General features: G+C 43.6%; 2 protein-coding genes across 2 annotated transcripts; one reads left to right on the top strand and one right to left on the bottom strand.

Annotated features, from left to right (window-relative positions):
* The first annotated feature begins 227 nt into the window (after window positions 1-227).
* On the top strand, window positions 228-8,679 carry lipib (lipase, member Ib). The gene is made up of 10 exons (XM_057824832.1): window positions 228-328; window positions 713-1,092; window positions 2,764-2,872; window positions 2,935-3,036; window positions 3,152-3,241; window positions 3,313-3,480; window positions 3,549-3,638; window positions 3,721-3,829; window positions 7,262-7,435; window positions 7,503-8,679. The coding sequence occupies exons 1-10, from the start codon at window positions 277-279 to the stop codon at window positions 7,585-7,587; spliced, it is 1,359 nt and encodes a 452-aa protein (XP_057680815.1). The 5' UTR covers window positions 228-276; the 3' UTR covers window positions 7,588-8,679.
* On the bottom strand, window positions 7,748-21,613 carry zgc:112982 (uncharacterized protein LOC503771 homolog). The gene is made up of 10 exons (XM_057824830.1): window positions 21,450-21,613; window positions 21,177-21,220; window positions 17,294-17,881; window positions 16,487-17,185; window positions 11,391-11,536; window positions 11,199-11,319; window positions 11,088-11,130; window positions 10,847-11,023; window positions 8,660-8,768; window positions 7,748-8,338 (listed from the first exon to the last, which is right to left on the bottom strand). Exons 2-10 carry the CDS (start codon window positions 21,209-21,211, stop codon window positions 8,325-8,327), a joined length of 1,932 nt encoding a protein of 643 aa, XP_057680813.1. The 5' UTR covers window positions 21,212-21,220; window positions 21,450-21,613; the 3' UTR covers window positions 7,748-8,324.
* Window positions 21,614-21,820: the final 207 nt, after the last annotated feature.

Here is a 21,820-nt window from a genome sequence, read left to right as displayed (position 1 = left end):
TAAAGCATTACCTTAATTTGCGCTAAACAAATTCACATGACACACTTTAGTTGAGTTTTGCCCCTCCTACCAACTAAATCCAAACAAAAACAATCCAAACTATGCCAATCCCCTTTTTCCATGCCATGAAAAATCAGGGTGCCTGCCCAACTCCTAACCAAGTGCGCGATTGGTTAACCTCTCTTACTTGAGCCGCCGCCCTCGGACTCCTCCCACTTAGAAAATCCCAGCAGAAACTCCACCAGCTTCTTCACTCTGCCTGACGTGCGTGGAAGGATGCTGGCGTGCAGACGACTTGCTGCGCTGGCGCTCCTGGTGCTCTGCCAAGGTAAGACCATGCAAAAGTTGGGTTAACATGTGCACTAGCATTGACGGCAATACACGTCCAATTCATTTTGACTGGGAGGGGCGAATGAACGAACGTTCATTCGCCCATCCCAGTCAAAAAATGAATTGGACGCAGCCTATATTAAATTTTGTATTTGTATTTCATACAACAGTCAGAAGGTTTTTAATGTGTGTGCCGTCTTGCCCACCCTGCATGATTGACATCTGTACTCTTGCGAGAGATAGGCAGAGGATTTTTTTTTTTTTAGAGCACCCTGATCCAATTGAGGCAACTGTCACACTTAACTTCTTCCAGTGTGCGCGTGTCCTAATAAACGCTTTGGCAAAACAATTTCCCGGAAAAATGTTTTTGGTGTTATTCCAGGTCTGGACGAAGACTCCTGCGACAACTTCACCGATCTGAACCTGTCGCACTGCTTTCTGGGTACTAGTTTGTACGTGCGCTTGCTGCTTTACACCCGCGCTAACCCGGCATGCGGGCGCGAGCTGGACCACCACCACTTCTCATCCGAGCCGCTTTTTGACATGACGCGGCCCACCGCGTTTGTCATCCACGGATATCGACCAACCGGAGCACCGCCCGTGTGGATCGACAACTTGGTGCGCCTGCTGGCCGAGGAGCGAGACCTGAATGTGATTGTGGTGGACTGGAACCGGGGGGCCGCTAATCTAAACTACCTGACCGCCGTGGCCAATACTAGAGAGGCGGCGCTCAATTTGACGGCATTCATCAGGAACATGCAGGTTTGAAATGTTTTCCTTGCTAAACATCACTAGCCCTGTCACACCCTAATCTGACCTATCTTCCCTTCGTCCTATCCTGTTGGTAACTAGTTGTATACCCGAGCCACGTGGTGTTCCCTCAGCAGTGTTGTCACTGGCTGCGGGCCGGGTTGGCGGACGAGGGTGGGGTTGGTGGTGCGTCCCCTCTTGCCATCCCTGAAGGCCGGTTGATGGGTGCACGGGTGGCCAGGGGGTCCGCCCTGGATCCTGGGGCAGGGGGAGTGAATGCTCCTTTGCTGGGCTGCAGGAGGAGGGATGGGCTGCGCTGACCCACCAAGCACCCCCCCCCCCCGCCCTCCCTCCCTGGGCTGGCTGGGTGGTGGCCGTGGCCCTGGGTTAGCGCCCGCGTGGCGTCTCTGCTCGTCTGCATGGCTGTTGCGTGCTTGGTGGGGCTCGCGTATGGCTGGAGGTGATTGGGCGCACTCGGGTGCCGGGATTGGCAATGGGGTGGCGTAAGGTCGGTCGCCAATGGGCTTACACTCACAAGGGATTCACACTATTACTGGGTTCTAGATCACAGAGCTGATTTGTGTACACTTTACCCTTTTCAATCACTTAGCTTATAGACTCCTCCACCACCGTCCCCTTCTTTCCCTGGTCAACAGGCCCCCCACATTGTGTCAACCGGAAATACATCTAGCTGACGATAGCAGCAACATATTAATAGTTAGTGGCGGCCAGGGGTCCCCAAACTTTTTCCTGTGAGGGCCACATAACCATTCCCTTCTCTGATGAGGGGCCGGGATCAGTTTGTAGCAGAAAAAGTGTGACGATTGCAGGAGTGCCTAAATGTAAAAAAATATTGTTTTTCAGAAAGCCACAATCAAATAACCCTTTCTGGATACTTCACGGAACAAACGTAAATAAAATAAAAATAATATAAAACAATATAATAATAACACTATTAATTAAATAGATAATAACCAAATAACCCTCTCTGGGTTTTTTGATTAGGCGGGGTGGCACGTGCGCAGAGGCGTCGGGTCCCATTAGGCAAACCAGGCAATTGCCTAGGGCCCACAGAGGGCCTACAGATTTAGCACACGCAGCTTTACTGCACTGTCGCAGCAACAAGTGCGACAGTGCCATTGAAAGCCTTGTGTCCAAGTTCCCTGAAGGGGCCCCTTTACTCGCTCTACACCCCACCCCCTCCCTCCCTCACGTGACTCAGAGTGAGAGTGAGCGGCGATTTGGCTTTTTTTTTAATTGGCGTATATCGAAAAGAAGTTATCCTTCTGGAAGCGACAAAAGAAAGGGAAAAAAAGCAGAAGAGGAGAAAAGGAAGCAAGACAGCGGTGAGTGTACTATGTTACTGTAGTTTTATGTCCTAATGTAGTAGAAACCGGGCACTTTGAGTGTCCTAAAAAGCGCTATATGAGACGGAGGCGTTATTATACTTTTATTAAATATGCTATTGCTCCAAGTCCAACTGTCCACCTTACTTGCATGAAGGGACCCATGTTGCTTGTTGCCTTGGGCCCCCGGGGACCCTTGCTACGCCTCTGGTTATCAGCCAGCATCCTGAAAATTTGGTAGTGTTTTGTCCCTACTGTCCCTATGCAAACCTACACCCTTGGATGCAGGTGGGACACGCTAGAAAGTGTAAACTCACAGGCTAAAATTCCTCCTCAGGACGAAGGTGCCTCATTGGACTCCATGCACCTCATCGGCGTCAGCCTAGGGGCGCATTTGGCTGGTTTTGTAGGCGCAAATCTGAAGGGAAAAATTGGACGTATCACAGGTACCGTAGATTAACTATTTCCTGTTGATGTATAGACAAACTCACGTCCCTCTCGCTTTCAGGTTTGGACCCAGCCGGGCCGCTCTTCACCAGCGCCACACCAGATGAGCGCCTGGACCCGTCCGACGGAGTCTTTGTGGACGTGCTGCACACCGACATGGACTGTGAGCATTTTTCCTGCCTCCCATTTATCGTGTGTATTTTACTATCCACCACCAGTAGAGGAATTTCAAAGCGTGTAATTTTCAATAAAGAAGAATGAAAACACGTATGTTACAGCATTTGGTCTGCGGGGGGCTCACGGTCACATTGACTTCTACGCCAACGGGGGTGCCGACCAACCAGGCTGCCCCAAAACTATCTTTGCCGGTAAGTCCCGCCCACAAGACCAACTCTTTTATTGACCTCACCAAGCCCCGCCCATTCCACCCCAACAATAGGAAAGTCTTACTTCGTATGCGACCACCAGCGTTCCATGTGGCTGTACCTGTGCGCTCTCAACCACACTTGCAATTTGACGGCGTACCCGTGCGCGTCCTACGCAGACTTCCTGGACGGGAAGTGTCTTCAGTGCGAGGCCTTCAAACCCGCTTCCTGCCCGCAGCTCGGTGAGGCCTCGGCTATCAAAATTCAGGTGAACGCCGACTACAATCCACTTTGGTCCTATCGTTCGCAGGATATGACATCATCCAGTGGCGGGAAAGTCTCCTCCAGTTAGGACAGACCAAAGTGTTCTTCAGCACTACTGCCTCACATCCTTACAAAAGTGATTGTCTTTTTACTTGAAACAATGTTTTTTGTTTTGTCTGGAACTGAAATTCTACTGTATGTTGTCTTTGTTGAAACAGAGCTGAACTACAGGGTGGACATGGTGACATGGAACCAGTATCTCCGCTGGGGGGTGGTCTACATCCGACTACACAGTGGCAGGAATGTCACCGAGGCCCGAATAGACCAGTGAGTAGGGGCTGAAACCTCTGGGTACCTCACAATACGATACAAAGCTATGGTGGTCAAAGGCAACAACTAAGGAGTTGGGTTTTTTGGAATTTCATGTCATTTGATGTTGATTTTCAGTCACTTCCTGTTGATTTGGGGGAATTTCTGGGTCACCTCCTGTTGATTTTGGAGCATTTCTAGGTCACTACTTGTTCTGTAACCCAAAATCAACAGGAATAAATAGGCAGTGACTCAAACTCAACAAGAAGTGATCTGTAAATGGCCCGAAAATCGTAAAGACTGGTTGCAAATGCTTCTACAGAGACACTATTCTAGTGCAAGATTTTGGTAGCAACTAGTTGGTTCCTGTTTTTTTTTTTTAAACAGTGACATGTTCTTTAAAAAATATACTGACTCTTGGCAAGAGAATATCGATAACCTTTTGGAAAACAAAGTTCCACGATATATCACCATTTCGTTATCTTGTCACACCCCTACCAGTGAGTCAGTCACAATTAATCAACTAATCAACAACTAAATCAGGATCGTTATCGGGCTCCTGCAGAGGATGCTGATGAGCTGATCATTTGATTCAGGTGTGTTAAAGGAGGGAGAAATGGAAAACAAGGTGGATAGTGGCTCTACGAGGACCGGACTTGCAGGCCCCTGCACTAAACGGTCATCAAATGTATTGACAACTACTGTAGTTTGATGGTCACTTCACAGTTTACAGACATTGCTAATGCTTCTGTAGCTGGGGGTCGGACCGCCAAGGCCCCCGCCTATGGCTGCCACCCAATTCCCTACGCACCAGACCCCCTTGGCCCCTACCAAAGGTGATGAGCCCATCGGAAGAAGATAAACACCTCCAAATCTGAGACCATGGTCCTCAGTTGGAAAAGGGTGGCGTACCCTCTCCGGGTCGGGGATGAGATCCTGCCCCAAATGGAGGGGTTCAAGTATCTTGGGGTCTTGATCACAAATGAGGATAGGAGGGAGCGGGAGATCGACAGGCGGATCGATGCAGCATCTGCATTAATGCGGACTCTGCACTGGTCAGTCTTGGTGAAACAGGAGCTGAGCCGAAAGACGAAGCTCTCGATTTGCCAGTCGATCTACGTTGTTATTGCATGGCACGGCCAGACTGTTACTCCTGTTACAAAACCTACTCCTCCGGGTTGAGAGGAGCCAGCTGAGATGGCTCAGGTATCTGGTTCGAATGCCTCCAGGGCGCCTCCATGGATAGGTGTTCTGAGCATGTCCCACCAGCGGGAGGCCCCGGGATCGACCCAGGACACACTAGAGAGAGTGTCTCTCGGCTGGCCTGGGAACAGCTTGGGATCCTGCCGTAGGGGGCTGCTTGAAGTGGCTGGGGAGAGGGAAGTATGGGCTTCCCTTGCCTGGCACAGCCAGACTGTTCTCCCTGTATTTTTCAAACGCTGTGGCCTCTCAAGTCGAACGAAATCATCTGTGCAATCAGATTAGATTATTTGCGTGACGTGTTCTTAACGAGCAACGTCACTCTTGGGCGTCGCAAGTCATCTCCACAAAAACAGATGGCGAACAGGACAGCCGAGAATATGTTCCAATCCACGGTAAAATCAGTTTTAAATGACCAAAAACACATCGACACAAGTCATTCACAACAGTCTGTCTCGCGCTAGCCATGTTAAATAAACTTCTCCGTTCTCTGCTCGCGCCGTGCTCGTCTCTTTACCAACGTCACCTCCGCCCGTCGCTGATTGGTCCACTCCGCTGTCTATTTGCTGTGGCTTGCCCCGCCCTGGGAATTTGATCAGCGGGACAGTCGCCAGACTCAATCGCTGGAACAGCGGTGAGTCTGGAGTTCCTGGCTAACGTTCCTACCCTCACCTATGGTCACGAGCTGTGGGTCGTGACCGAAAGAACAAGATCCCGGGTACAAGAGGCCGAAAAGCTCCGTCATCCCGGAGGGACTCCTACTACTCCTCCGTGTTGACAGGAGCCAACTGAGATGGGTCGGGTATCTGGTTCGAATGCCTCCTGGACGCCTCCCCGGATAGGTGTTCTGGGCATGTCCCACCGGCGGGAGGCCCCGGGGACGCTAGAGAGTGAGTCTCTCGGCTGGCCTGGGAACACCCTGGGATCCCGCCGGAGGAGCTGCTTGAAGTGGCTGGGGAGAGGGAAGTATGGGCTTCCCTTGCCTGGCACGGCCAGACTGTTCACACTATATTTTTAAAACACTGTGAGAATAGTCTGGAACCCAGCTCCTTAATGGCCTCTCCAGTCGAACGAAATCATCTGTGCAATCAGATTCGATTATTTGCGTGACGTGTTCTTAACGAGCAACGTCACTCTTGGGCGTCGCAAGTCATCTCCACAAAAACAGATGGCGAACAGGACAGCTGAGAATATGTTCCAATCCACGGTAAAATCAGTTTTAAATGACCAAAAACACATCGACACAAGTTATTGACAACCGTCGGTCTTGCGCTAGCCATGTTGAATAAACTTGTCAGTTCTCCGCGCTAGTTTCTTGTCGCTTTACCAACGTCACACGTCCGCCAGTCGCTGATTGGTCCACTCCGCTGTCTGTTTGCTGAGGCTTGCTCCGCACTCGGAATTTGATCCGCTGGATGGTCACCTGACTCAATCGCTGAAACAGCGGTGAATCTAGAGTTCCAGGCTCGGGCTTCCCTGCTAAAGCTGCTGCCCCCGCAACCCGACCTCGGATTAAGCGGTAGATGATGGATGGACATTTCTAATGCTAACCATAAAATGGTTCAAATACTTTTGAGCCTCTTAACAGCAAATATATGTTTCAATTTTTTTTTCAAACTTTTCATTTTACCCTTCTGTTCTGTTCAAACATTTTTGCTTGTGAATTGAATTTGATCTGTGTTATAACTCAGACGTAAAATACAACATTGACCTGTTTTCAAGTTTGGATAAGTATAAAGTACCAAATAGAATACAAAGTTTAAAACAATGATTTAGTTTCTTTTTATCAGTTCAAAAAACAAAAAAGGGAAATATTCGTTTTATTTATTAGTTTTCATATTTATCTATTTTTTATTTTTTTTGACAAAACACGAGTTAAAAACAAAAAACTATGAATATTAAATATTTGAAAACAACAGTACATTTCTTTAAAAAAAAACTTTTAAAAACCAAGTAAATATTGTGTTTTTTATAATCAACATTTAACAAAAAAAATAAAAAAAAATAAATAAAAATAAAACGGGTTAAAAAAATAAAAACCAAATCTGGATAAATTTTTTTTTTTTTTTTTTAAAGAAAAAAATATATTTTCCACTTTCTGAAATCCAGGATCTATCATCTAACACTACAAAAATGTTATTTAAGCAAGCCACTTGATCAAAATTTGACTTTTGCAGGCCAAAAAATACTTGCCTGGGGTTTGAGCTTGATACCTCTGACTAAACAATCATTCTTTTATTCCCCTGCTAGCAAGCTCCTCCGCTTCGAGCAGTTCACAGCCACGCGTCTTTTGGCGCAGTTCGACGAGGACCTGCCACACGTCCATAAGATCTCCCTGCGCATCAACACGGGCAACGTCATCGGCCCGCGCTACAAAATCAGACTACTACGAATACGACTGACGCCGCTCGAGCGCCCCGAAAGGTCAGTCCGAAACAACCAGTTTCTTTGACTTTGACAGTATTTTAACTGACCACCCTGTTGCCGACAGGCCGTTGATGTGCCGTTTTGATCTCATCATGGAGGAAAATAGAGAGTTAGCGTTCCGGCCGCTGTCATGCGATTCTCACCTCTGATCGTGTGCGCGGCGGCCATTTTTACGGCTCTGAGTGAACAAACTTATCTTGAGAGGAAGAAGGAATACGCTGCAAATCACTGTGAAGACTACGGGAGAACTTCGGACAACTTTCATGGGAAGAAAATCCATATTTGTTGGTCAGGTTTGTGCCTTTTTTTAACCACATCTTCAGTTTTGACACTGTTTAAAGTCGGGAAAAACGGCACACAAAAGCTGAGGACATGTTCATGTTTTTATTATGATTATTTTTTTATTATGTTTCAACAAAGGTCACAATGGATTTAATAAAGTTCTTCTCACAGTTTGGTTATCGTTCCATGTGTCATAGGAATGGAATAAACAAGCCGTCGCATTACGCGTAAAAAGGACTATTAACTCATTGGCTGCCATTGCTGGTAAAAGCAAAACCAGACTTCCTTTAAAAATGAGCAGATTGCACTTTAAACACACTGAAACGTTAGCATATTAGCATTTATAACACAAACTTAGTACAAATATCCACAACTTATAGTTCAATCAGCTTTAAATTTTTTCATGAATTAACATTGGCCAAAATTTTGAAACAAGGACATTTCACTTAAACGTTTCTGAGGTGGGAGTTTATTCGACTTTTTCTATCAATGGCAGCCAGCGAGTTGAACAGATGGTCCGACGGTTTGCCTTGAAACAAATAGGACTCACTTAAAAATGACAGTGGGGAAAATGATCGGAAGGGGTCGTCTCTGGTGGGCGGAGTCACCAACTCGGACCTGTGACACGTACGCACACACAGAGCGGAGAGGAAAAAGAAAACGAGGTTAAGTCAAGAAGCTGCGGCGCTAATGCGGATCACCGCGGGGGGGTGCGGCTAAGCGAGTGGAGTAACTGTGATAGGGCGAGTTAAGTGACGCGGTTGCGGGTCAAAGCGAACGGCGCGGAGGTTACACAAGAAGTTAGTGCAAAAAAAGATGTCTAAAAAAGACTCGCTGAGCTGCGGGAGGGAACAACTCGAAGGGGATTGAGTGGATTTGGAGTGTAGAGAGTTCACAGAAGCGGTTGGGACTTTTTTGGCGGTGATAGATCAAGGTTACCTGCGTCGTTGTTGTTGTTGTAGCGGTTGTGCGTCCTGCCGGGCTGGTGGTTCTTGAACCTTTGGGCAAAACCGGTGTTTGTCCTGTAAGGACCGCCTCTCCTGGGACCCTGCAGGTATAGACAGTTGTTCGATTATTTTAGTCGTTTAGTGACGGTGTGGACCTCAGATTTCTCTAAATAACCTTTTTCCAGCCTCTTAAGTGATAGACTGCAACAAACCGACTGCAAAATTGGATTGGACGTCGAGTCTCATTTCACATCTAGTTTCCTATACATTAGCTAATGCCCCCGAGTCTGTCATTTCTCATCTAAATCTGTATACATGTGATATCTACCGTAGCATTTTGTGGGCGTAGTTTGTAGCAGCTGTCGGCCGCAGTCAGGTATTATTGTTTTTTTATCTAGCGGCATGAGTTGAGCATGATGTTTACTCTCGGTCCGTTCCTCATTGCGTCCCGAAGATCGCACTGATTGTGTTTTATTTCCGCTTTACTTGGCATATTACAATAATTGGAATTTGGATGTTTGTGAATCGTTCTTGAATCTTCCACGGCCGAATCGCGAATAATCTAAGAATTGGAAATTTCGCACACCACTAGAACCCCAGGGTTTCCCCTACATATTAAATATTGTGGCGCACCGCCACACCAAAGAAAAAGCTGCCATGCCTTGCAAAAGAGTTTTTTTTTTTTTTTTAAAAGGCAGTTTCAAACTAGCGGCAGCCTAGTGTGACTAATTCAGCGGCAACCTATTCATTGTGTATTGTAATGTCCGTAACTATGTGAGGCCGCCTTAAAAGATGATCGGACGAGGAGTTGTGACGTAGAGGGAAGTGAGAAGGCGAATGGGCAAGATAGCGGTCACATGTCGCAGAAGCCTGCTGTTATTTTTTTTTTTTCTTTATTATTGTTGCCATAATAAAGTGAATAAGCCAATACAGACTCCTCTCCTTCTTCCCCCCATCCGGGGCATTACAGTGTTTTGGATCGGACTTTTTGGTGAAAGTGAGCAGTGGACGTCCATCTTGGACGGAACGGCAAGTTTGAATGAAATTGCGCCAAGAGGCTGGGAGAGCGCCACCGCGCTAATGTCAACAACGTATTCGATAGCAGAGGGGCAAGCGTACCTATATCTGTGCTATCAGGCTGTTTCAGCGGACGGATATACGCAATCACGGCTGACGAAACCTTAATGTGCTTTTTTATCCAAGTTTCGCAAGCTTTGGGATACTCGAAAAATGACTCTCATACTTCTCCTTGCGGAGCTAATTGGTACCTTGATGTGGATTTGTGTGGAAATGTAGTTAACGGAAAAAAAAATAATAAAATTAAAAAAATACTATTCACCTTATTTCCGAAACTAGTAAAACTCTTTACACTGCAATTAGAATTTCCCCCCTACTCCTTGAAATGGGTCTATTACAAGGGCGTAGATTTGGTCTCAATATTGGTAGGGACGATGTAAAAGCATAACCTGCATATAAACTTTTTGCTGGGGACGGGACATTCATAAATAAACTTGGCTAATGAAATATTTCAAATAGATATTTGTTATGGTTCTTCTTGAGAAACAAAATGTGAAAAAAAATTGTCATGATATGAGACAATTTTGCCGTGGCACAACATGGTGAGGCGATGCAGCCCACCACCGCAGCTTCAAAAAATCAGAGGGGAAACCATGAACCCAGTATTTGTGTGAATCCCTTTTGAGTATCCTATTCTATGCTGCCTGATTGCTAATCCTGACATCGAGTTTTTGGAATTATGTTTGTCTAATTGCACCAAGTCATGGTTGAATCCAATCAGGCATGTGATAAGTCTTGCAGACGAGTGAAAATACCGCGCGAGAGCCACGGCACTTCCCCAGCCAATCGGGAGGGCGGGCCAGCGCAGTCCATCCCGCCTCCCGCAGCCCAGCAGGGAGGCCGCCGTCATCCCCCTGGGATCCAGGGTAGTCCCCCAGGCCATCCTCACCCCATCAACCGGCCTTCGTGGATGGGATGAGGGGACACGCCACCCCCCCCCCCAAAAGTTTGCATCTTCGCCTTCCATTTTCGCTGTCATCATGTAAAGGCGGGATCATTCCACAACACAGTTGTTGCATCTTGGTGTCGCACCATCACCATGTAAATGGCCTATTACACACTTACTACAGTCAGACCTGAAGCATCCCCAATTGACGCTCACCGTATTTCCGTCCCGTCTATAGTCCCGCTTGTCCTGGAACATCCCATCATCGCCACCATAGTGGGCCTGTTCCGTGTCCGTCTGCCTGCTTCCAAGTATAGTGATGGTTACCCCTTCCAGCCGCTTCTGCCGCCGCCTCTCCAGGTCGTGTCGCAGGTCGCCGGGGTTGTGCGCCAGCTGGAACCGGAACAAAACGGCATCAACGCCGCGCTAAGACAGGCGGGCGGGAAGTGGATTTTACCTCCAAAAGCGACGGGATGTTGGCCGGCTTCGTCACTTGCATGCTGAGGACGACCGAGAAGCTTACAAATAAACCACCACAACAAAAAGTTCCACTTGGGATTCGGCATACCGGTTAGATGAGAACCTCTGGTCCAGCGTAAGCCCCGCCCCTTCTTCTTCACGATACTCTCCTTGCGTCAGCTCGGAGAAGCGTTCGTTCAACGTCATTCCGTCACCTTTAAAATACAGCTCTGCGGAATACAAACGCAAAGAGACCTATGAATTCCTGTCAAGCAGACGTCTAAACGTGACGCGCGCCAACCTTTGACCCCGTGCACCAACGTGATGATTTCCTGGGTGAACTCTGCGACACTCTCCTGGTTAATTTCCGGCAGGAGATCCGGACGCTGGCGGCCGACGTTGACAAGGTCCAACGATAGCTGGCGGTCTGCCGAGTAACATAGCAAGCTGTCGGGAAGATTAAAGTTTGGTGGTATAAAACTAGACTGAAGTATATTTAGGATATAAATGAAGCATTTCCAGTTCAGGTTTTACCTAAAAATGTTAAGAACAAACTTACCTGACCAAGTTCATGACATGCACTCAGTGTTAAACTCATTCACTGCCAGTGAAAGTGATAAATGTCCAATTTGACCTGCGATTGCTGGCATTGAATGATGCTTACAGAAATCAGGGAACATTTACTCAATTTTTTTGCTGATTCAAATGTTTTATTAAACTTTAAATCTTAGACTACTCCTTCTGTTTTATTTGTAGTATTTCATTTCATTTAAAACGTTAGTTGTGAACGATATTTTCATTTTATTTTGCTTCATTTAAAGTAACACTTGGTAACTTTTTAGTTTTGGTAGATTTCAGCGACGCCACATAATGTCGGAAAATTATGATGGTCGCTCGCAGATGGATTTCTGTTTCCAACAGCTGTGTTAAGGATGAAAATAAGGTATAATAAGGTAATGAATCCAGTTGTGGCTAAACAATAGCATATGAGAGTTAGCAACCATGTGGTTAACAGCCCCTACCCCCACCTGACCTCGTCCTCAGTCAAAACTTTGTGTTAGCATCGACTTCTGTTTTTATAATGAATGGGAAAAGTAAATGTATGCCATAAAGCAATCAGCACATTTGTAGGTTTTTTTTGTGTAGCAGAGTTACTGCCACCCTCTTCAGTTAATTAGTGCCGGTGAAAGCGATACAAACCCCCTCAAGATATAAAAGAGGTCATTTAACAAGTTGTCAGTCGACATATCACAGATGTAGCGCTGCAGCTATCGATTATTTTAGTAGTCGATTAATCGATGAACTATTTAGTTCGAATAATCGAGTAATTGGATAAGGAACATATAAAATTTAAATACCTGAGCTGAGCCTCAAACGGTATAAAAAAGAAATGAGGGTCCATGTACAACAAAAGAACAGTTGGCTAACTTACATAGCAAAAGTCCGCTAGCTTAAATGCTATGAAATGCTACCTTTTTTTTTTTAACGATGCTCTTAACAAATGGTTCAGACACATATTCTCACAAAAAATGGCTAAATATACCTATAAACTAAATTACCAATACATAAAAAAAAAAACATTAGCTTAAACCAAAACTTAGCTCATGTTGGTCTTAACTGTGAGCAGATGGATTCAGCCATGTGAAATGAGGTAGACTAGAGGGCCGGGTATCCACCCAAATCAACAAAACTAAATGCAAACACTTTCAAAACAAACCATTACAATGCCACTTTAATTAAATGAATACTCGAAGCAGCAAAATTTAATTCGAATCTTTTTTTCTTATCGAGTACTCGAGTTTAGTGCTGCAATGATTAATCGATTAACTCGAGTATTCGATTAGAAAAAAAGATTCAAATTAAATTTGCTGGATTCAGCCATGCGAGTTAATCGATTAATGATTGCAGCACTAAACTCGAGTATTCGATTAGAAAAAAAGATTTGAATTAAATTTTGCTGCTTCGAGTATACGTTTAATTATTGTGGCGTTATCATGGTTTATTTTGAAAGTGTTTGCAATCAGTTTTATTGATTTGAGTGGTTACACTGCCCTCTAGTCTGCCTCATTTCACGTGGCTGAATCCAGCTGCTCCATGTTAAGACCACCATAAGCTAAGTTTTTGTTTGCGCTAATGTTTTTTTTAATGCATTCGTAATTTAGTTTATGGGTATATTTAGCCGGTTTTCGTGGGTATATGTGTCTGAACCATTTGTTAAGAGCATTGTAAAAAAAAAAAAAAAAAAAAAAAGTTAACGTTTTATAGCATTTAAGCTAGCGGACTTTTGCTATGTAAGTTGTTCTTTGTTGTACATAGATCCTTATTTGTTTTTCTATACCGTTTGAGGCTCAGCTCAGGTATTTTAATTTGTCATGTTACTTATCCGATTACTCGACTATTCGACAAACTAGTTCATCGATTAATCGACTACTAAAATAATCGATAGCTATAGCCCTACTCGAGTTAATCGATTAATTGTTGCAGCACCACACAAATGCTGTGACAATATTTTATCAAAGTTGAAAAGTTACCTAATGTTGCTTTAAGATATGTAAACTGAATTATTTTCCAATTTAGATTTTTTAAATTTAAAAAACATTGTAAAAAATATTTTTCCGAATTGAAAAAAATGTAATAAATAATATCTAAATTAGTAAGATATTGACTTTTTTCCCTTTTTAATAAAAAAAAATCATGAGCGAAGGATAGATTTGCCTGTTTTTTTTTTCAATTGAATGAACAGGTAAATAATAGAATATTTTAAGCATCCTTGAGTTTTTGCTTTCCTGTAGATGGATGCCAAATCTAGTTGCGCAACTTAAGCACGTAAATTTTAAAAAATATATTTATATATAATTTATCTAAGGTGCGACAACAGGTATCCATCGTAAATTAAAAAAAAAAAGTAATGAGTGTGTTTTGATGCAAAATATTTGGCAAAAACTCGCCATCAAGGAGTTAAAAGACAGTTCTCTCTCAGCCAGCCCTTCTCAGTCAAAATGGATTGAACGTCTATCACAGTCAATGGCAGCCACTGTTAATTCATAAATGAACATTAAAGCAGTTTCAACAGTAAGAAGGTTGTTGAAGTGTTTCCTTTAGTTTCAGTGTTGTGGTTTGAAAATGTTCAATGTAAGAGCAGCAGACCAACTCTGGTTCTTCCACCATCAATTTCAGGTTAAGTTTGGGGCTTCCGCAAAAACAACACGCTCATGTGTTTGCTTATGTAGACGTAAGAACAAAATCTTCAGAGAACAGACGAGATCAGGTGTTCTCAGGGTCGTATAGCCTTAAGAACAATATCTTCAGTGGTGAGCAACATCCAATTGCTGTGCCAAAGAGGGCGTTCAGTGTGAGTGCGCACGTCAACAGGAAGTGACAATTGGAGCATAACTTTTTTGTGGCGTTTCGTTTTTTTGTGCTCATCATCTTCTGACAAAGAAAAAGCTGTTTGCCAGCCATCAACATCCAACTGTGAGGTAAAATGGCAGACTTGTTTCAGAGATTTGGGATGATATCACTTCCTTCCATCGTCTCATCTTCTGAAATCTTCACAACACTCAAGCTGGTACCTCATCAAGGTCACTTCCTGTTCGCCCTACCACTTGAAATCTGACCAGTCATATCTTCATTCACACTGAATGTAGTAGTGACAATGTCACGTCTAGATGACTTATCATCCCAGTTCCCACACAATCAGTGAACACTGAATCGCAGTGATGTCACTTCCTCCTATTTTCCCGCCTCTTGATTGAATGGCAGTGATGTCACTTCCTTCTATTTTCCTGCCTCTTGATTGACAGCGTGACCTCCAATCACATTTTCAACACTCTTAAAATGATCCTTATGTGGAATGGCACATCTTCTTGTCCACTCCAAGTGGTGGAAATCAATAGTCTGATGTTGCGTCAAATCTTCAGCACATTTGTGACAAATGACAGTGATGTCGCTTCCTCCTGTTGCCCTGACGTAAGACATCTTCAGTCTTGAATTAACAGTCGGTGATGTCACGTCCTAGTTCGTCCGTATCGGTGTTCACGTCTGTGATTGGCACTCTGACATTTTTGTCACGTCAGTGATATCATTTCTTCCTTTAGTCATCTTCAACGCTTCAAGTGTTGTCCCAGGCTTCACGTCTAACTTTGTCAAGATGAAGACCGATTATCCCTTGAGAGCCAGAATGTTTGTTAGCAAACAGATGAACGTGTTGACACGGTGTTACCGTTCCCTTGAATGAAGAAGGCTTGAGTCCACAAGTCATGTTTGACATGTTTGGGTGGAAAAATTTGACTTTGTTACTGTTCCTTTAAGTGAATACTTGATCTTTAATGCGTTTGTTCATCCATCAGGTTAACTTCATCATCTTCAAGATCATGTTCAGTGGCATCCATATGAAAACCATCGGTTTTCTTTCCGTTATTGGTTTTGAAGGACCTCCATGCTTGTGTGTAGCTGTTCCTTGAAAGGTTGAGTTCTGTGATGAAGAGAAGGCTCTCCATTGGAGAAAAGATCTGGATTTTCATTAATGGTTCCATCTGTAAATTTGTAACTCCTTCTTGAGCATGGCTGAAGATCCACCGATCCTTCAAATGTTTTAGAAACTTTCTTTCACGCTGTTAAATTCAGCTCCTCCTCGTCCATGTTGTTGTCACATGACAACCTTGCACAACTTTCTCTCCGGGTCAATCCAAAGTAACACACTCTGTTTCTGTGAGGGAGACTTCTTGGTCCTTCATCAGGCTCACCCGACGCGTTCTTTTGGGAAAACGAGGCTCTGTGTTGCAGAAAGGGAAAATGGTCTTCACGAGACTTAACAAAGATTCCGGAAGCATCCAATTTCGATGCTGAGGTGTGGCTGTGACTTCATTCGGGAAGTTAATCTTCTCCTTAATGTGGCATTTCTTCTTCTTCTTCACCTTCCGCTTGATATCTGTCAATCAACCTTCCATTCCTTCTTCAATGGTCATCCAGATGATTACGTTTAAGCATCTTCATTCCACAAAAGATCTGCAGTTTCCGACACAGCATAATCGTGGCATCTTATCGACTTAAACTTGCTAACAATTAGCAAGCACGCCAAAGGAGATCTTCAGGGGGAGAAGCTCAAATGACAGCAGAACATCCAGATTCTGTTCTTGAGCATTCTCCCGACGAAGATTTGAGACTTCAGATGATGATCAGAACATGTGACAAGAAGTTAAGCTTCCAGTTTCAGTTCTTCTCTTGACTCCTGAAGATCATAACGGGTATAACATTCAATCCTGTCTTCTGTCCGGCTTTCTGCTCATCCGTGATGGAGTCCTAGCTTTCCCTAACTGCTATCATTTAATCTTCCTGCTTGCTGGTCTTGGGAAAATTAGGTGGCAACTTTGATCCTGACCAATGGGAATACTTTACCTTGTGTTTTGGATGGGCCGACTCATATCCACTTTGATGGTGAGTGTTTCCTCTGTTACCACGGTCATGTTTTTGGGCTCCAGGTCCTCCCAAGGACGCAGCCTGGGCCGTTTCGCTTCCGGTTCGCGTCTGTCCTGACTAGCGGGTCGAACCTGCTCCACCTGTGGGTCGTTTTCTTGCCAGTGGGGTTCTTCCTCCTCGTACAAGGGTTCCCTTTGGGCTCTGTATCCGGTTTTGGGCTCCTCACGAGGACTATTTTGGTATTCTCGAGCGGATTGCTGAAAGTTTGACCGGTTCTTTGGAAAGTTCCCGTTGCGATTGACTCCGCCTCTGGCCGCTTGAGGACTGCCCCTTCCCCTCTGGCCACCTTGTCTGTCAGATCTTGCAAAATTGATTCGTTCTCGCGGCGGGGAGCTCCTCCTGCGGTCGGAGCTGTTGCTCCAATTATCTGGATAGCGTCGCTTTCTAGAATCTTCATGGGAATCTCGTCTGTCATCCGACATCCAGGATTGCTCAGGTCCGCCGCGTCTCTGTTTCGAGTCGAAATCGCCGCGTTCTCCATTATTGTGTTTTCGCGGTTGGCCTATCCGGTCTTCCGGTATCCCGTGAGGTCCCGAGCCGAGAGCGTTTCGGACATTTCCGTCAACCGTGGAGGACGAGTAGCGCTGATCACCAAAGTCCTTGCTGTCCCGCCTGAACCTGCGACAGCAAGAGGACACGTCAAAATTAAAAGGTAAGCAGAAAACAAAATAGAGGACTTCCGGAGGTTTGCGCCCTGTCACAAGTTGGATTTGGTGGTGAATTTACCCGCTGTGATGGTAGCCATCCGTTTCTCTTCTCGAGCTCTTTATAAGGGGAAGAATATCTTCTCTTTGTCTGCTTCTGTTCAGACCTTCGTCATTTCTTTCTCTTCTGCTTCCCATTTGCTCATCATACCTAACGCTGGGGCTGCAGTCCCGGGACCTCCCTTGGCCCCACCCTTCCCCGTCCCGCCCCCAGCCCTGCGCAAGATTGCTGACTGGCATCGGCAACTCTTCCCTTGGGAACCTCAGAGGGGAATTTTGTGGCCTTCCTCTATTGTTGAAACGCTGGAACTCTTCCCTGAATCCTTTTCTTTGTCTGTCCGCGTCAAATCCGCCGTCCCGTTGGGGAGAGCCTCTCGGGACGTGGTGGTTGGGCACGTCGCGTTGAGGCGACAGCCGCCGCCGAGAACCTCCCTCCTGATCGCACTGACGCCAATTTTTATCCTGTGAAGAGGGTCTTCTTTGACCTTCTGAGAACATATCCTCACCAAACCTTCGTTGTTCGTCTCTGGAATTGGGCCTCCATTCCTGGGTAGTCATGTCCTGTCCTGGTTTAGGTCTGTAAGGTCCAAATTCATTCCAAGGGATCCTCCTGGACAACAAAGCAGCCTCATTAAGAACATGGAATTTGTCGGGAAACTAAACAAACTAGGGCTGCAGCTATCGAATATTTTAGCAATCGAGTATTCGACTGAAAATTCTATCGATTAATCTGATAAAACATTTTTTTTTTAGGTAAAGAGCAATTATATACATGAGAAAAAAAAAGACATTTAATCCAATATTGAACCATTTTCAGTCAATCAATGTCTTTATTTTCGATGTACATTGTTGAAAACAGCCAACAATTGCATCTCAGATGTGACTAGAAAAAAAAATTCACTGCTTTCACTCAAAAAAAACTTCTAGATCTTACTAAAAAAAAAAAACGCATTTCTTATAGGGCTGTCAAAATTATCGTGTTAACGGGCGTTAATTAATTTTTTAAATTAATCACATTAAAATATTTGACGCAATTAACTAAGAGTGTGACAATATCTCGATACAGCGATATATCGCGATATTTTACAACCCGATGGGTTATCGATATGCTCCCGCCAAGAATCGATACTTTTATTTAACATATTGGCCATACAATGGAGTATGGATGCTGTAAACTACTCAATGTTTGTTGAGCAATTCCTTGGCGGTCCACTAGGGGCGCTCGGGAGTGACAGTGAGGGTAAAGTGCGCACAAATTGTCTAGAGAAGAAGAGAGGAAGCTCCAAGTGGGTTGAAAAAATAAAAAAGCTCCGTGAGAACGGTGGAGGAAAAAATGAGAAAAATATTGCTACATATCACACATGGGGACACTTTAGATTTTACACCAACATGAAAGGAAGTAAGGTGAACAAGGACTTTGCTGTATGCAAGAATTGTCTAAGAAAAATAAGTTTCACTGGGAGCTGGTGACGTAGTGGACACCGGAGTTTGTGAGCTTCGCTCTCATCACTTGAGGTAAGAAAGTTATGCAATGTAATTGACTTTTTAATTTACATGTATTATTTTGATGACATTTGGTGTTGAATGATATAAAATAAACCAGGACCCTAAACTGGATGAAAATGAATATCGAACAAGCCCACATGAATTTACCGATTTATTTGATATTATTTGAGAACCAATTTCCATCTAGTTTACTACACAAACTGTTATTACTGTCATTTTGATACAATAAGCTATAAAAATGGTTTGAATAGGTTCCAAGATATATAAAGTGATGTGCATGATAATTAATGTAGCCTACACATTAAAAATAGGTAATTATTGAATTTTTAATTTCTATACATTCAATTCATATTCTTTTAATTCAATACTTCCAACACAAAAAAAAACAGGATTTCAACTGAAACACTATGAAGTTGCTAATGTTTTTTGTTTTATTTTGTTTTTAAGGTGAGGAAGACTGTGACTGAGCAAGTCTGACATCTTAAATGCTGAAGCAGATAGCGGAAGTGCTCAAACCAAGCAACAAAGGTCATATACGAAGAAAAGACCCACCAATTTTATCAGTGCCCCACTCCAAGCTCAACTGCTGACACCTACGGCACTTTTTATTTACTTATTTTTTTAAAGATTTAAAACTTTAAAGAAATTAAGGGTGCCATTCATCATGATCTCTCCAAGCGATATCAGTGGTCGTGGTTGGTTTCCTCCATATGTGCAGGGGCACAATTTGCAGTAGATTTATATTTTACAGCAATGTTGCACAGAAAAGGTGTCACAGTTTAATAAATGACAAACAGTATTTTTTCTATTTTTAAATATCTTTTTTTTTTTCCGTTTCAACAGTTGTATCGTAGAATGTCATGTATCCAATTTCTGACCAATATATCAATAATCGCTGTATCGTGATATAATCGTTATCGTGAGCCTTGTATCGTGAATCGTATCGTATCGTGAGGTGCCCTGAGGTTCCCACTCCTACAATTAACGCACATGTCCCGCTCAGACAGATTTAAATGTCAGTAGAGTGAAATGCCCACTTGTTAATTGTGTTTGATGGAGTTTTGCCGCCCTCTGCTGGTGCTTGGGTGCGACTGATTTTATAGGCTTCAGCACCCATGAGCATTGTGTAAGTAATTATTGACATCAACAATGGCAGGCTACTAGTTTATTTTTTGATCGAAAATTTTACAAATTTTATTAAAACGAAAATATTAAGAGGGGGTTTTAATATAACATTTCTATAACTTGTACTAACGTTTATCTTTTAAGAACTACAAGTCTTTCTATACATGGATCGCTTTAACAGAATGTTATTAATGTTGATGCCATCTTGTTGATTTATTGTTATAATAATCAAATACAGTCCTTATGTACCGTATGTTGAATGTATATATCCATCTTGTGTCTTATCTTTCCATTCCAACATTTTACAGTATATATATATAATTTACAGAAAAATATGGCATATTTTATGGATGGTTTGAATTGCAATTGTGATTAATTAATTTTTAAGCTGTAATTAACTTGATTAAAATTTTTAAGCGTTTGGCAGCCCTAGTATATTTAAAATTGCTCTTTAGCAATAAAAAAAAAAAAGTTTTATCCAATTACTCGATTAATCGATAGAATTTTCAGTCGATTACTTGATTACTAAAATATTGGATAGCTGCAGCCCTATTAGAAACGTTTGTTCATTCGAAACCAGAGCATTCAGAGTCATTCTGTCTGATTTCCAGGGCATTTACAGGTCACTTGCTGTTCATTTTAGGTCATTTCCTGTTGAGTTTGAGTCACTGCCTAATCATTTGGGCGATTCCCTGTTATGTAACTCAAAATAAACAGGAAGTGACCCATACAATACCTCAAAATCAACAGGAAGTAACTAAAAAAACAAGTGGTAAATGACCTTAAATGGCCCAAAATTATCTCATTGCCTGGCATTGGCTGCCACTGACGGCCATAGACGTTCAATCCATTTGAAGTGGGAGGGTGGCAGCGAATGAACGAATGTTCATTCGCTGCCACCCTCCCAGTTCAAATGGATTGGACGTCTACTAGTGATAAACACATTCCAATATACAGCAGAAGCTTGTTTTTCTGTTTATTAATCGTTTGTAGAATATCCTAAAATTATTTCCTGACCAATGTATTGATAATCGTTGTATCGCCATATCGTTATCGTGAGCTTTGTATCGCAAATCGTATCGTACCGCGAGGTACCAAGAGGTTCCCACTCCTATTATTAACCATCTTAAAATCAACAATAATTTGGCAGCCACGTGTTTTATCGTTTCTTTTTCACGTCAAGCATTTCGAAACTCATATAAAAGAATGTTGACCACGAAACAATACAAGAACATGTTGGAATAACTGGTATATATCAAAAAGCGTGTGTATACCTGCTTTGAGGGGACGGAGACGTCTGTCTCGACATTTCAGCACCCTTCGAAAAGTAAGAACAAGTTAGAAAAATCCACGATGGACTCGGTTCTACGAAGATACAACTCATGGCAATTAAAATATGTTACAGCTGTACACGTCATTATTGTACCATGCAGAAGCTCACTTGAGCAATTACTATGTTAAAGGGAAATTCACCAAAGGAGAAGACATAGCTGCAAAAACATTAAAGGATGCGCTAGCTAGTGCTAACTAGCATCGGAGGCGCTCACCTGCGTCTTCCGAGACGTCCTCCGTTTAGCGCGGCAACACAACAACAAACACACATAAACCACAATATAAGACTCGGGGAATTGAGCTGACAGCCCTATTTATTGACACACGCACACAAGTACACGTCAAAGTTGTTTTTCGCTGCTATCCGCGCAAAAGTCACAGAAAATGGCCGAATTCGCGCTCTTGTTGTGAGTCGGGATTCGGGAACGGAGTCCCTTCTTCTTCGTTGTTTTTTGACAACAACAATTGGAGGGTATGTAAATTACCGCCATCTTTTGGTATGGAGTGTGAATTAAGTTTTTTTTTTCCGCTTACAAAACTACTGTCATGATTGTCATTACAACCATAAAACGAGAGGCGGAGTTTG

Source organism: Corythoichthys intestinalis, chromosome 20 (assembly GCF_030265065.1).
Source record: "Corythoichthys intestinalis isolate RoL2023-P3 chromosome 20, ASM3026506v1, whole genome shotgun sequence".
Classification (NCBI taxonomy): Eukaryota; Metazoa; Chordata; class Actinopteri; order Syngnathiformes; family Syngnathidae; genus Corythoichthys; species Corythoichthys intestinalis.
The sequence above is the reverse complement of the archived record's forward strand: the minus strand, read 5'-3'. Positions and strand labels throughout refer to the sequence as shown.